This window comes from Lampetra fluviatilis, chromosome 9 (genome assembly GCF_964198595.1).
Source record: "Lampetra fluviatilis chromosome 9, kcLamFluv1.1, whole genome shotgun sequence".
NCBI classification, from domain to species: Eukaryota; Metazoa; Chordata; class Hyperoartia; order Petromyzontiformes; family Petromyzontidae; genus Lampetra; species Lampetra fluviatilis.
Window position 1 is genome coordinate 3,546,921 of NC_136283.1, and position 16,729 is coordinate 3,563,649.

The 16,729-nt window shown below is 36.7% G+C and overlaps 1 protein-coding gene across 2 annotated transcripts in view; it reads left to right on the forward strand.

Moving 5' to 3' along the window:
* Positions 1-16,729, forward strand: part of MICU1 (mitochondrial calcium uptake 1) — a 49,834-nt gene that overhangs the window by 20,011 nt on the left and 13,094 nt on the right. Inside the window, exons 4-6 of one of the 2 annotated variants that reach the window (XM_078859592.1) lie at positions 3,279-3,441; positions 6,662-6,705; positions 8,381-8,392. In XM_078859592.1, coding sequence (XP_078715718.1) covers positions 3,279-3,441; positions 6,662-6,705; positions 8,381-8,392 — 219 coding nt within the window. The remainder of the gene's footprint in view (positions 1-3,278; positions 3,442-6,661; positions 6,706-8,380; positions 8,393-16,729) is intronic. The other variant, XM_078859593.1, reaches the window with a different exon arrangement.

Sequence of the window (16,729 nt, forward strand, 5' to 3'; positions counted from 1 at the left end):
AGTTTAGACATTGCAGACGTTCTTGCCAAATTCGTCCGTGACATTGGCCCATAATGCACTACTCTTGATAAAGTAGTATGGCAAGGGACACGAGTATAATCCCATGGTATGTAAGTACATCAAATAAAAACAATGCAAATGTGACGGCAAAGTGAATTGGTAATTTACATGAATGTGCATAAACGGAGAGAACTAGGATTTATAGGAAACATTACTCAAGTTGAGTGGGCTCCAAAGAGCTTTTTAAGTTTCAGAATAAAAAGCCTAAAATACAGTATAGGGGTCAGTGTTTTCCACAAATTAAATTAATAACATTAAAATGTATATGTTTTTAACCCAAAAAAACGTATATATGTTTATGATTAGGGTGTGCCACTCAGGTAATTTCATTGTCATGTGTGGCTTTCATTCAACATATATTCCTCAAGTACAATTGCAGTACATGTCGGCACGTTTGTGCCAATATTACCCATATATTGTGGTGACAAAAATCGATTTCACTGCCGCCAATTTTGAGCTAATGTTTGCTCTCGTTGATTAATTTAATGTAACAAAGAAAGATGCTGCTCTTTACACAATGTAATTTTCTAGTCATGCAGTGTTTTATTTTTATTTTTCCCCACAATTCAAAGAGCATCTGTCGCAGACATTAGCGTAGTTAGCAATATATGTTAGCAGCAAAGATGGTAATTTAATCCTTTCTTTCACGTTTTTTGGACAGTAATATAAAGATGTCTTGGGTAAAAAATTATTTGGCACTTAGAATTTTTAAACACATCCCCAAGTTTAACCATTAAAATGTGTAGCCATTTCCTCAATTAATACTTTCTGGAATCTTCTCACAGCATGCCAGTTGTAAACAACATGCATACTGTAATTTCTGTTTTATTAAAACAATGAAAGCATGTTCATGCCTGGCTTACCAGCAGTGTGTCAAACGTGTGGTTATTAGTGCATTATCATTATCGGCTTAGATCTTTTGTCACAGCTTGCTTTAGACTAACACAATGTTATTTTTAACATGAGAAATAGAAGCGATAACATAAACAATATTCAGCTCATCCATTACAAGATGAATCTGTGTACATGTGGATGGGAGAGATTTTGAGATATTCAGAGTAGCTAATACAAGCTGTTGTCTTGTACAAATAATAAAAAAAAGCTTCAAACTAAATTGGCCCAAAATCTTTGTTGGGGGGAAAAAAAAAGAGCGAGCCTAAATTTACAACATTTTGTTATCCTTGTCATTATTTTTCTTTTTTAAACCTGAACTATATATATTTAAACCGCGATTACTCGCGCACAACATAACCGTGGTTGCGTTGTAATCCGTCTCTTTTGGGATTGAGAGCTTTGTTTTTATCAAGCACACGAGCAAAGCAGTATTGAGCCACTGGCATCATGGTGTATTGGCTGTCTCTTTGAGGTCATTCATTCAGTCTGTGCTGACTAAGGAAAACCTGGCTAAGCATGTAGGCCTGTCTGGAATGACCAATTACTCAATTGTGCGCTCTACCAAATACACTTTGATCAGTTGCTGTTTATGGTCACAGCACTTTCCTGAATAACACCAATGACCTCATTTTAACCTAAATGTAGCTTGTACCGAAAAGCATTCACCCTTATGTTAGTACATCATATTTGATGGGTTTTGGAGCAAACGCAAGCCTTCTCAAAAATGTTCTTTTATAGTCAGGCTGCAAACAGCTGAGTGAAAGGGCATTATTATTAATGTCCTAAATGAATCCACTGGTTGATGAAGGCCTCCCCATGCCACGTCAGAAAATGGTATATTTGTTTTACCATACCTCGCCATTCTGGTCAGTGCAGGTTGGTAGAGGGGATAAGCCCAGATAACTCTCCACTGATGTTACCTGTGACCAGAAATCTAATTCGCGTCACTGGGTTCGTAACGCAGCACGCCAACCACTGTGCCATCGACGCTGTCCCCGTGAGAGGGGATAATTGTTGCTAAATCCTATAAAAGCAGGACACTGTCTGCTGCATTGTGATTTATTATCGGTATACATGCTGATCCTGCCTCTACAAGCAGAGGCTTGTACAGCGTCTTGAAATGTTTGCCTGTACAACAATTGAACAATCGGGTTCAAGGGCCCGACCGTTACACACGGTTGGTCTCGAGTGTTGCTTGGATTATCAGTTGGAGGCTCTAAAATACATTCATCCATGTGATTGTATTCAGGCACATGGAGCACATTTTGCTCCACACATGAGGTACTGTACCTGGGGAAGAGACCTGAAAGGTGCAACCTGACGATATCAAGAGGTGTAAATTATTTGTTCAACACGTTTTAACTGCTATGTCGAATTGCAGTGAATTGAACTACAATGTTACTGTATATCAATTGGACATGTACTGTATGTACGTACATGTGGAATTATTCAGTACAATGCATTGACATTACCGTGCACTGCTAATGTTTGAATTTACTACCACAGACCTGGCTAAAATAATTATTGAATGGTGTATTGTTTGGGCATATAGAATTAACTTCTTTAACTTTGATCGAATGGTGTATAAATGTCCTAATTTATTAGCAAATTTATCAAGTAACTTTGCTCCACCTAATATTAAGCACATTCATGTCCTAGCTTTGCTGCATATAGCAGCAAAGCTAGCAGGCAACTGCAGTTGCTTAATATTGATTTATTGATTGGTATTACAACATCACATTTCAGTTGCCATGCGACCAAAGTATGCGTATTAACCACATTTCCTGAATGATATGACACATTAGGGTGTGCAATGTTGCATTTCTGAATTGGCACATTGCAAAACATGCCTAGACATTACTTAAGGCAATTTTATCCTCTTTCCATAAAATTGTTACTCCCCCTTTGTGCATGTAGCCATATCCGAAAAGTTTCATTCCACGTCAGGCAGCACAGTAAGGCACTTATTTTTTTAAACTAAATTAGCTGTCGCCTATCGTATTAGCTAATTAAAACATGTTCGTACGGCGAATTGAAGTTGGCAATTTAGTTTATAGTAATATACAGACATTAAGCCATAATGCATCGACGACACACGCAGTATTGCGATTCGATGGCTTATGAAATGTTTTACTTCAATTATTTTTAAACAATAAAAAGTGCATGGTTTACATTATTTTGCAAGTCATTCACACTGTTCTGTGATGTTGCCCTATGCCTATTTATCAACTCTGTATACCGTATACCATACAAGCAAAACCTGCTGGTGTGAATTTTATGTGTGAAACGTTATTGACTGTCAGTTGTTTGCCTTTTTCTTCCAGGTGATCGAGTACGAAAACCGCATTCGGGCCTTCTCGACGCCAGATAAAATTTTCCGCTACTTTGCAACGCTTAAAATTTACAATGAGAGCGGAGAGTCAGACGTGTTCATGACACCTCAGGACTTTGTGCGCTCGATTACACCCAACGAGAAGCAGCCTGAAAGTGAGCTGCCACCAGCACAATGTCATTAGAACTTTCCAGTTTGTTTTAAGGTCACGCCAATAATCTTGTTTGAGCAGTGAGCGGTGGAGTGTACTGAAATTGCTGCCTGAAATGCGCTCGTAATTGTGAGCGGTCTCTGCATTTCCCAGTGAGAAGATAGTCTCATCTGCCTATGATCCTTTCCTATCTGTAATGTGGCTTGAATCACCGTTTTTAATTTAAGTACAGTAATGGAAATCCCTCGCTTCCATTTTGTCCCTGTGATGCATAAAATTGCACTGTTTGTGGCATCTTGAGATGCGGTTGCATTTAGACTATACAACTAAATATACTATAAATAAACAATACTTTTTTGGTTTTATTGAAAAAATGCATTGAGTTGCTTTAGCATTTAAAGTTGGATAAATGTTTTTATGAAATTAAATAGCTTAATGCATTGATTAATTCATTTGCATCACCTGAAGGAAGAAAAAATGTGTAGTTGAAATTCTAAGCCTAAAATACAGAAAGCTCTCTGGCTTCAGAATTTAACACAAAACAGCAGACATCTGAGCCCAGGGAATGGTTATGCCAGAGTGCTTTTCCCCCATGACTGATTTTGACTGAATTAGCTTAGAATTGTACTTTGCAAGGACCTAACCTTGGTGAAATTTTTGTATGGATTACAACATTGAATTATCTTAAATGCTTGCAATTTAAACAAATATATAATCTCGAACGAATTTAAAATACTCAACCTGCTCATAATACTTGATTTATAAAATATAAATGCAACCATTATTTTGGACATGTTTTGGCACTTAGAAAATAGCATACACCTTTAATGTTTTTTGTGTTTCCTCTTGAAAAGTTCGTGCATGAGCATACAATTCCATCAATAAATAAAAATATATCACATGTACAAATTATTTTTTAAATTGTAGGTGCAGCTTAACATTTTTAAAATTGGATTTTTTTATAATGGTAATATTGTAGTTATAAAAGTATTAAAAAACAGGCAAGCTAATAGTAATTATAATATAATACTTAAACACATTTAAAAAGTATGATTTAGCCATGTAATCGTAAGCGTTACTGGACTTTGCAATCCAAAGGGTACCGGTCCGTTTGGCAATTGAAATAATGGTGCAAGTTTTTAACTTACCCCACCACCTCTGTTTACCCAGCAGTATGATTTGGTGCGCCACAATTAGTTGATCGACAGGTTGTGTGCATGGTGGTATGAAGTTCTAAGTACTCCCACCTCCTTTTAAAAGACATTTGGTGAGTGGGAAAAGTAGACCCAACCGTACTGGACAACTGTGAAAAAAAGCTTTGTAGCTCATCAGATTTCTCAAGGATACAAATTCTGATTCCAAATCTGATCTCGTGGAGGCGCTACTGCTTGCAGTGGCGTGAGAAAGCTGTTGCAGGGCTGCACCTTTACACCTCTTATTTTAAAAAATGTACGTGTTTTTAATATGCAGAATGAGGGAATCCTTTCAAGCTAATTGCTTTTTGTTTTTATGGCTATTGGTGAAAGCCAGCTGCACATTCTAACTTTACAATGCACCTTTGGCTGCATTTTGCACCACTGATCCTGAGCATTCTGTGAAACAGCGGTCAATCAACGATATCATTAATAAGGGAGCATCATGTAATTATATACTAATTGCTTGTTGCTGTCAGCACAGGACATATGCTCGATAGGGAAACTGGCTGATATTTTATTAATGAGGAGTGAATCAGTTATGCTTTCATCCAAAATGATGAATGTTTTACTTCAACTAAAAGTAATTTGATCCAAGGGCAATGTTTTGTTTTCAATTGTTAGTTCTAAATGAACTATTTCAATTAAAAATGATTGACCACTAAAGTTTGTTACATTGCAGTCCGATCCAAACTTGAGGCATCCTGAAGAAGCAAAACAATACATGCATCACCATATGACGATACAACTTCATATTACAAAGGAAATGTGACTTTCAAGCATTGGCTGCAGGAATCAACATGAGTAGAAACTTTAATCAAATAAATTGTATAGGAATTTGTATATGCCTTTTGCTGTAACATGGATCAGAGTTATGTTTTTTTTTGCATTATGACTAGGTATTGTGGTCTATGCAAACATGACTCCTCGTAAAAAAGGTGTCAGTTTTGTTGCCAGATAAAAGGGTAAAAAAACAATTATCATATCTTTACTGGCAAATGAGGTACCAATGGTGTAAATGCTTACCCCGAGCTCTCATACTCTGATGGTGCATTGTCTTTGAGTTGTGCGCCTTTTGGCGTCATCTGGTCCAACACCATGTGAGACTAGGCTCTAAGGAAAGCTGTCTCGGGTGTGGAACAATCAACTTCAAGGACAATGCATACATTATCAGAGTTATGTTTTTTGTTTGCATTATGACTGCAGGTATTGTGGTCTATGCAAACATGACTCCTCGTAAAAAAGGTGTCAGTTTTGTTACCAGATAAAAGGGTAAAAAAACAATTATCATGGATCAGAAACGCGAACATTGACAAAGAAAATGGAGCAAAAGCTGAAAACTGTGCAAAGAAGCAAAGATAGGTGCACGGTTGGCATTACGCAAACATAAAAAAATCAACATGGATCAGAGGACTCACGCAGGCATCGTATTGACTATTCGGAAAAGTAAAAGTTGGCTTTGACAGGACATTGCACTCATCGGGATGATGGCCGATGGTTGCGACGAATGACTGAGCAGCAGTCGAAAGAGGGAACATGCTTGAGAGAAATCACCGGGGATATGGAGCGATAAAATCAAGTTGTGGACGGGCTCTGTATTATTGCACCTCAAGCCTATGAGAGATGGCAATTGCTTAGGGGGGTGGTGGCATCATTGCTAATGATGAGATTATGCAATTTTGTTTCATAGATTAAGGTAATATATATTATGAGTATATGCATCATAATAATAATGCTGGGCTATATTGGAAATATTGATGCACTCCATCCTGATATTTTTTGCTTCATATAAATGGTGAATTTTATATGATAAAATGTTTCAGAACACTAGTGGCTTTTGGATGTCTTTTTTATCAAATAAGCAATTTTGAGTGACATCTGCAGTTGAGCAAGTAATTCATCTTATATATAAAAAAAAAACTATGTTAGTCTGAGACATTTATGTTTTAATGTTTTGCCATATAAAAAGAATGGTTCAGTTAATTTAATCTCAAGAAACAAAATGGAATTTGCATCTGTTTTTCATTTCAGATCTCGGTTTGGATCAGTTCATAGTTAAGCGCTATGATGGCAAGGTAAGACTGACATTGAAACGCCGTTGCTCTGTATAAAAAAAAGCATGAAGATTTCATTCTTTAATTTTAATTGCTACGCTAATTCTCTGACGTTGCTACTGCAGGCGCTTTAATGGCTATAAGCTTAATCTGCATTTGAAGCCGTGCACTTAGAAAATGTGCACATCAGCATGGCTGTAAACATTTTGCTGAAGGCCTCATCGCAACAAAAATTACTGGTCTCCAGCACTCGGATATTGCTTTCGTAAACCATCTCCGTTAATTTAATGGGTTATAAAAAGAAGCTTAGCATCAATGAACTAGAACTACACTTAAATATTCAACCATTTACTAGATCTTATTTGTAGGTATCGTGTAATCTGTTTAAGTAAATGTTAAATTAGTGTTTTGTTTATTTTCAAAGTGTTTTAATAATTAATCTTTAGATTTTAAAAGCAATTGTCAAGATTGCAAGACAATGGAAGGTTGCTGATCGAATATTAAAGAGCAACATGGTTGCAATAGATCTGCTCGTATCAAAATTTTATATTTTGTACTCTTTGGTTTTTTTGGTAAAGTCACGTAGGTAGAAAATAAAAATAAATTAAATCACGACGTTTAGGAGGCAACACAAGCTTCCGTCTTCAGGTGGCACCGTCACAGCAAAATTACTGTATCAAGTGGAAGCTTGTGTTGCCTCCAAAACGTGATTTAATTTATTTTATTTTTTACCTACGTGACTTTACCGAAAAAACCAAAGAGTATGGACCCTTGCAGTCATGAAAACTTCAAATCTAGAATTTACATTTTGTATTGTCACACCACGCAAACAATTTCTATAATTAAAGTCCTATGCCTGCATTCATGTAAATCTTAATTTATTTAATCGGCATGGCAACTAAGTGAAGTTTTCTCAAATTCACCAGGAATTTACTATCCCTTTTTTTCCCCCTAAAGGATTGTTTTACTTTGTGAATAATGTGGTGTTGACAATTTTTTACATTGGCATCGTGTAAATGTATTAAATAGCATTTTCATTTATAGTTTATCTCTATTCAATTTAGGCAGCTTAGATCATCTATATTTCATGCATCTTGCTACTGAGCCAATTGGATTGAATCCTACTATTGTCTGGTAATGTTCATACCAATGCAGACCTTTTTTGACAGATTTTAAAGTGACAGACATCGTTTTTGGGGAGTAGGTCCTGGTGTGCTCTTGGCATGGCCCAAAAACAAAAATGTAAATTTATTCTGGACAAAAACTAGGTTCTAAGACAAATTTGATAGTTACAACAGTTCAAGTTTTGGTGGGTTTTTATATTATTTTAATTTTTTTTATCTCTTATTCATTGTAAAATAATATAAACTTTTTTTTAAATTAAGAATTCTCAAAGTTTCTCGTCATTTTCAAATGTATGCACAAATCTATAATAATGAACCAAATGAATTCTGTATATTATAATAACTGTTAGTATTGTCAGCAGTCTATTTGTAAATACTGATAAATTCTCAATGCCTCATTGGCTTACAAATATGTAACTTTCAAATTAAGAGTAACTAATTTTTAAATGAATCTTAACAAACACCTTTCAGTGCTGTAAGATAATACTTGGAGAAATTTGTGGATCTTAAGCCAACAGGTAACTGGATAACTGTATTTTGTTCCCTCATACTCAACTCCACGTGTGTCCCAGGACTTTTGGAAGGTATTGTACCGTGCTTATCGCACTTGGATTTCAAACCAGCATGGATGATTATCTTCCTATCAATAAATCATTTTTTACCTTCTCTCAATTAAAAACAGGATTAATATATTTCATTTTTCTTTCAAACATTTTATGCAACTGTGACTATGTATTGAACTATCTCTGTCTTTTAGTGTATCGGCACATGTTTTAAAAAACAGCAGTTTTGTGCAATTTGGCAACAAATTTATACCATGCATCGTGGGAATGGTTGTGCTTTAAATCCTTCCTGAAGCAGTGATTTGGATTCAATTGTATGAAATGGCATGTGTGGATGCACCAAGACAAATCTCATGAAATGGTAAGACCAAAGGTGGATGTCTGGAGTACACTTAAGGCTTTACCGTAAAATAATATTGGGTGCGCAAGTAAAGCTTAATTTAAAATGACACATTCAATACTATTTCGACGCCGCTACTCAAATATTAATGAGTAATTAAACAACAAAAATACAATTATGGATTCGTAAAACATTGATAAACCAGGTGTGTAAATTAATGTGTCATTACTGAATAGCCACTTGGTGCAAAGCTTTTTCTCATCGGCGTCCGCTTGATTAAATAAATATCCACCCATGTAAGTTAATTTACAAAACATTTTTCACAGTTGCATAAAAATAAAATGAACAATGGTTGATGGTTCTCTTCAGTCGTGTGCATTCTGGGTAATCTGACTTCAATACCGTCAGTAGGTAACTCCGCATGTTTCAATGTCTTGGTTCTATGCACAATCTCTTGCACATCCTTCATACTAACCTAAATCGGTTCTTCATTCAAGTCTTCGAAATTAGTTTTGTCTGGAACACCAGGAAGACCATGGATTGCTTCTGAAGCCAGTACCGTATTTCGGTTGTATGCATTTTATAATTAGGGCTGGGTGGTAAGACATTTTTTTCAGCATATTACATCGTGGAGGAATTGTGACATTTTTATAATTAATGTAGTGCCATTGCAGTCTCACTGCCCATCACATGAGATAAGCTTAAATAGCTTAAAGATGGATGGCCACAAGAACCAGGAGTGGAAACAATTAGCAGTATATTTGTAAGTTTTGTTTAAAAACAATAACACATTAACAGTCACGATCACTATACCGCTATATTTTGTTTCCAGCACTGGTCTTCCAGGAAGGCAGGGCAATGTATTTATTGGTGACATTGCATGCCATTGCCAACAGGACAGATGTCACGGCAACTATTTATAGCTTCGAGCTGACACTATCAGAGTGCCGATTCATTGCCCAGCCCTACTTATAAAATGTGAAGCATTTAAAAACAAATCTGCACTATTTGCATGTTGCTGAGTTATAGGTTAGAGTAATAACGTAAGAAAATGTGTGAAATCATGATGCAAACCTTTGGAAAAGCCTCTATTTTCCAATGCATTCTGAGACGGCATAAGACATGTGAGTGCAGATAAGATGAGTTAGTTTATATCCAAATGTTGCTGCGTTAAATAAAGCGTTGGAATACATCAATCACAAGCATTTGTTAGTGGATTTTAAAAAGCAATGCATAATTGTAATGAAACATTACAAGCTGCAACATTTCACTCGTCCTACAAGGTCCAATGCTTTTAATTAACGTCCGAAATAAAATTTATGACCGGTTAAATCCTGACGACATTTAAAAGTAACAAAATATAAGCCACTGCAGAAAAAAAGAAAAGAAATGGCAAAAATTCATGGATTGCTACAAATATTTACAACTTTTGCTTGACCAATATTCCTGTGTATTAAAATACGATTATACATTGCAATTTATTTAGACCATTCATTGGTTAATTTCATTATTTGTTCCAACATTAATATTCAGAGTTTAGCTACTCCTCTTGGATCTCCATCGTTAATGAAAACGACTGCATACCAATGAAGACGTTTTATCGCCTTCATTGTAGTTTATTGATTCCATATAAAATGGACCTTTGTCTGGTGGCAAACCATGATGTGTGTAATTAAAATATATTGCATGTAAAAAAACAAGTTGGCACAGGTAAAGCTCTTGATAAATTGCATCTTTTTTTAAAAAAACATTCATGTTTGAAAATCCTCCATTATGTAATTGACGAAGGAGCTTGTGCCAGTAAACTGGCTTTTGTACGGTACGTGGAGCCATGTTTTCCCGTTTCACAGTGTGAATGTGTTTTTAAATGTGTTTATCTTGTTTCATCCTGCCAATGCAAGATGGCAAATGGTGAATGTACATATTTAATTCGGTCCCAAGTGTTTCTGTTGTCGTTTTTAGACATGACAGTCTGGCTTTATTACACCTTCCAAAACACAGCTTACCAATGCTAAATGCCCAGATTTGGGCAGATGTTTGGCAAGAGTAGCAATGAAAGACCTGCAAACGGGCATTTGAATTTAAAGAATAATAAGCTCCTGAAAATAATTGGTAGTGTCCGTGCATTACAGTGTTGGGATGTGATCGTGTGGGTCTAAGCTGGTAACCTGACATTTGTATCCATTTGTTCATGTGCTTTTGGTTGTTTCTGTGCAACATATTTGTACGTTGACATCTCAATGTCTTGGGATGCACGTACATTTATATGCTTTATAAATCCACGTTTGTAGGCTGCCTGAATGGATTGGCTTGCCCAGCTGGCTTTATTAATGGTATCTTAGATCAGCAGTTAGAATGTGATAGCAGATAAGGTGGCTAGGTGGCTCAGAGGTCAAAGCGCTGAGCTGGCAACAGTGAGAGTCGGCCTGTTCATTAAAATCGGGTTCTTAAATGTAATGAGTTGATTGGCTCAGCCCAGTCACCAATGACTGCACAAAAACAATAATCGCATCACATTTTGCTGTGCAATCAAGTTTGTTGAATTTCAAGTCTGATTATTTGCTTGTATTGTCACGTGAAGAATATTGCTGGCAATGACAAATTGGGTGGGAAAGTGCTGCCCCAAACTTTGTCAGAAAGAGGTCACTTGAAGCAATCTCGGAGGTAGCTCTGTAATATTTGCTTCTGCACGGCCATACTGGACACATTAAGGGTTGCACTGTTAGAGATTCGAATAATGTACATACTTTTCCTCGTGACTTGATACTGTTAGCACGTTTAGGATAAGATTTGTGGAAAATATTTGTTTAAATGTAAATACAAATGTGTTTTAAGTTAGGTTTTTATTTTTCTTCAAGTCCCATCTGTCTTGCGCTTAGTGACAATGGGTCTGAATTAAGTCCCTCCACTGCTGCCTGTTGCCTACCAATGGCATGTCGAAGGGGCAGTCCCCTCTTCGACATCTTCCTTCACCATCATCAATCCAGCGTGCACTCTGTCTTGCTTTACTTTTCACTGGTTGTATTCCGGTGTGCATTACCAAATTAGTTTTTTTGACAGAATCCATTCATAAGATATATGCAAACCATTGCGGTCTCCTTGGCTCTTTTGTAAGAGTGCATTTTTGCTACAGTATTTAACATGTGCTTTTTGTAGTATTGCTCATGAAAAAAAAAAATTTCTATATTCACATGTTCGACGTATGTTACATTCTAACAATAATCAAACTATCCGATGTTACAGGTCGTACATGTCCTTACCGACAGAGCGTATGTTGGGATTATACAGGGTTGCCTGAGCTATATTTAAAATTAACATGCGAGGGTAGAAAGATAGGGGGGTGGTGGAGGGGGAGGTTAGGTGTGGTGTGGCTCTCAAAACAAATTAAGTTAACATTTGTGTCCACGTATATAAAGAACAAGTGGTAACACAAATAAAGAGTTGTTAAAATGGTGGCATTACTTGATTTGTTGTATGGTTCAGTTTAGTGTTTCTGATTCATCATTAGAGGTAGTTGCTGTTGCAATGCTTGTTTGTACAGTGATCCCTCGTTTATCGCGGTTAATGGGGACCGGAACCCCTCGCGATAGGTGAACATCCGCGAAGTAGGATTGGCCCCCTAGGAATTTCCGTATATGTGTGTGTGTGGGTACCAGAATGTTTAAAATATGTATATTTATACTTTATATATATTTTACTTAAATCTATTTAATTATAAAACCTTAATATTATACATTCTCTCGCTCTCTCTCTCCCTCATACGATACGTATTATGGTGTTCTACACTCACCAATGACAGTAGTATCTTGAGACTTGACTCCAGTAATGACGACGACGACGATGACAATGACGATGACAATGACGACGATGACAGACCTGTGCAGTTCGATGAATGTGATGATGAATGATGATGATGGTGTTACTGCACAGGTATAATGAGGCCTTTAAATCAGTTCGAAAAATCCGCGATGCACTGAGGCCACGAAACTTGAACCGCGAAGTGGCGAGGGATTACTGTACTGTTAAGTTGTATATAATATTTAATGTGACCTACGATTAGCATGTAGGCCACAGAATTGTACATTGTACTTTGACAAGTGGACAGTTTATAATTAATGTCTGAGAATATATAGAACTGTATAGTTGATTGAAAATAATTAAAGGGTAATTTTAGCACTTGGCAAACATGCATGTGTTTAATTAACGTTAAGTATGTTTAAGGTGGAGTTTTCCCTGTTAAATAAAAGCAATTCATTACATTGTCAAAATAATTTGGGAAATATTTGATTATCTCACTGCTGTATAAATTAAGCTGAAATAGCCATGATAGAAAATATCACTCCACGGTCTCATGATAGAAACATTTTTGTGGACCGTATTGCATACAATTTGATGCAATTATGTTTTAAACGCCAACACAATCGCATTAGTTATGACTTGCAAGTTACACACATGAGTGCTTTAATTATGTTTGCTAAAACTCATCAACGATGCGGTGCCCTTGAAGGTGGTTGTATGCATGTAATGCATTCCACTTCACTGGATTAAAGAATCATTTTAGTAAAGGGACAGTAGATTGAATTTAATGCACATTTTCATATCTTTTGGCTGTCGGATAAAAGCCACCTTTGTAAGAAATATTTTAATCATCGCTATCATCAGGCATGATCGATTCACTGCTGGATGAAGCCCATCCCTCAGTCTTGTAATGTGACAGTCCATCTCCTGTACAAGAAATGATTTCGTCGTTGTATCTATGGTGGGTGTCTTCTTGGGGGCAATCTCATGTTATATGATAATAGAATACATTTCAAATAGTTGCAATCACAACTGTCTTGGCTATGACAAGCCCTAAAAACACTGATCACCTGAATCAAAATGTGCATCCCAACTTAATTTTCACCACGAATTAATTGTATTTATACATTCAAATACAACTGTAAAACATGTATAATTGTACAATGTGAAAACAATTACATTTTCTTTCCAGCTTAGATACCATTGAATGTTTTATTGCTATGCATATGTAGTGTGCAGCCTTGATATTTACAAGAATGGCATGTTCAGCAAACCAAAATGCATGCAGCATCTGCTGTCATGTTCATGGTTCAATAGCGTAACTTTATTGCCTTGAAAATGTCAAGGCAGTGCTCTTGTGTGTGTGTGTGATTTATTTTCTTTGTACGTTTTTGTTTGTTTACAAAACACGTTGCCCGTAGGGTGACGGTGTGCATCTGAGTACGTAAAATACGGGGCGGCGTTTTACCGTACGAAGCGGTTAGTATTCTCGGCGCACGCCTCAAATATCTTGGTACGAGCAGCAGCACATCTGTTATCTCATAGCGGAGGGCTCAATCAACCACGATGTCCATTGTAAACTGCCAGTGGAAATATCCCTCGTCATGCCATAAACTAGAGACAACGTCATTTCGCAATATTGAATGCAATCAAATTTAAGATTAACATTTACAGACTCCACGTTGACATCTGCAATTTAGAAACAGCCATTATATAAAGACTAATTGTGTCCAATATTTCTATTGGTACTCAAACAATATCGTCTGTAAATCACCCGCACAAATATATAGATTCAATATTGAATTGTGTCCACATGGGTGTGTTTAAGTCGTGTACATCGTATTTACTGCTTAATGCCATGTGTAGGTATGTTTATACAAAATGTTGACACGTACAGGCTCCATTATAGATGAATGAATACACCTTTGAAATTTAAAACGCCCAGAATATCACGATTGAAAGCTTCTACTATAATACAATAATTCGAGGTATAGTGTGTGTAATGTGCATGAAGGGTATGATCATAGAATAATTAAAAACGAGAACCTGTTCATGTTTACACTTCGGGTTATAACTTGCAAATAGTGTGGTGCCATTCATCATACTTATTTCCTTGACATGATCTTTAAAGATGCAGTGTAAAGTGTCGTTGAATGCAAGCTTTTCTCACAGTACAACCAGATGGCTTATGTGTATTCTGAACATGTATTTTGTATGCCTTCCACTGTAACTCAACAGTGTTGGCAATGTACAAAGCAATGATAACTCATTGAAATTAATTGCGTTGAGAAAAGAGGCCATCTGGGGCAAAAGGGATGAATGCTCGTCTTCGCTGCTGTTATTGGTAGATGCCACGGTGGTGAGATGTTAACTACCTCGCCTGGCATACAGGCGTGGATTTCTCTCCGGATCCTTGAGTTTATCCCTCCATATTTCGAAATGTGGCAGCTATAAATCCCCACGTGATAAACCACTTCGTTGAGCTATCATTTGTGGCCAGGTCTCCTAAAAAAAGAGCTGTATTGCTCAGTGGGCCTTACCTGATTAAAATATTTTTGTAATAGTTTTGATTTATAGACAGCTTGATATTGGCCACACGTATGGTATTTAACGTGTAAGCAATACGGGGTTGAAAATTCGGCATATATAATGGAACCAACCCATTTCATCCCGCACCTCCGATTCGCACGGTTGACTCCGTGCGGTGCGAAAGAAGTTAAACGTACATCTCACGAAGACTCGCTTTGTCGTAACCCGAGGAAAAAAAAAACTTTCACAGCTATACTTGGCTGCCTAAAATTGTTGAGTTGTGTGGCAGCTATGGGACACACCTCATGCAGCCTTGAGTATCCCACTGGGGTGTACCGTCAATACGTTGTGACTTTCCATTGATATCCGGAAATGTTCAATTAATTCGGTTCACTTGATCGCCGAATTCTCTTCTGGTAAATACCTTTTTCAATATCGTGCCTTTAATATATTAAGTTAAAGACAAGCATTGTGGCAAAACGAACAGTGGATGCCTCTTTTAAAATATACATTTTTAGCTTTTTAAAACAAAAAAGTGTTCGGCAGAATGCTGGGTAAATATAGTTACATGTTTCTTTTCTCTGAGAAATGTGCTTTGTATTTTCATTCATTGTTCATGGTGGGTGTGGGTGGGAAACCGCTTTTGACCTTCAAGTAGCATCAAGGTCTTGCTTTCAACCGAGTGGACTATTCATTCCGTGTTTTTTTTCCTTCAGTGTTATATTGCTGCTATTGAATTTTATCTAACCGTTTTGGTTCCAGCACACCACACATTCTGGTTTTTTTTTATTATTTTTGGAACTGTCAGAGACCTAAACATACAACGCAATCAATTACGAGTGCATGCCGTAAATAAACAAAAGATGGTGGCTAACCGTACAGGATAGGGTTTCGGTGGTGTAAAATGGTTTAAGATTACAATTTAAGCACTGGCAAGATATGTGCATGCGTCCATTCATGCAAGCTACAAAGCTGCGAAATGATGAACACAGAAAGGATCTGCCATCTTTACAACCGCATGGGTGTTGGGACAAATATTGACAGATTGAGACAGGTGGCCGGTTGGCTTCTATATAACACTTACTCATGGTTGCAGAAATAACTCCCACTGTCAAAAATAGAATAGGCGTCTATGTTTTTAATCCTCCCAGTATTTTAGTGAATACACGGTAATTGTATCAAGTGCACTGATTACACACCAATTATGAAATTAATTGTATTAGTCTTTGCTGCAAAAAACGAGCCGTCAAAATTAGAACGTAAAACGATGTTAGTCTCGACCAGACATTCTTTTAAGTGTATACATGTATAAATGTAGAGTTAATGTAATCAATATTTTAACTGGGCATGTAGTGACACATGAATTAATTACTTTGATTCTTAGGCTCGTGTAATGTGCATCGAATATTGTTGGAAGAATCCATTATGTACAATTTATGTAAAATAAATACGGTACTACTCTTACATTTAAGCTCGTGGGTTTAAAAACTAAAGACTGGATGGTATCACTGTAGGTGGTTGTTATAGTTACAGTAGTTAAGAAAATGATTGGCTGCATTTTTTCACATCTTTAAATAACCGTCATGCATCCTGCAGCGGTTGAATATGTATGAGGGTATTTTTCATGCTCTTGCTACACATTGCTATTATTGTGTTGTGCTACGTTCAAATAGTCAGATTACTATGGCTTT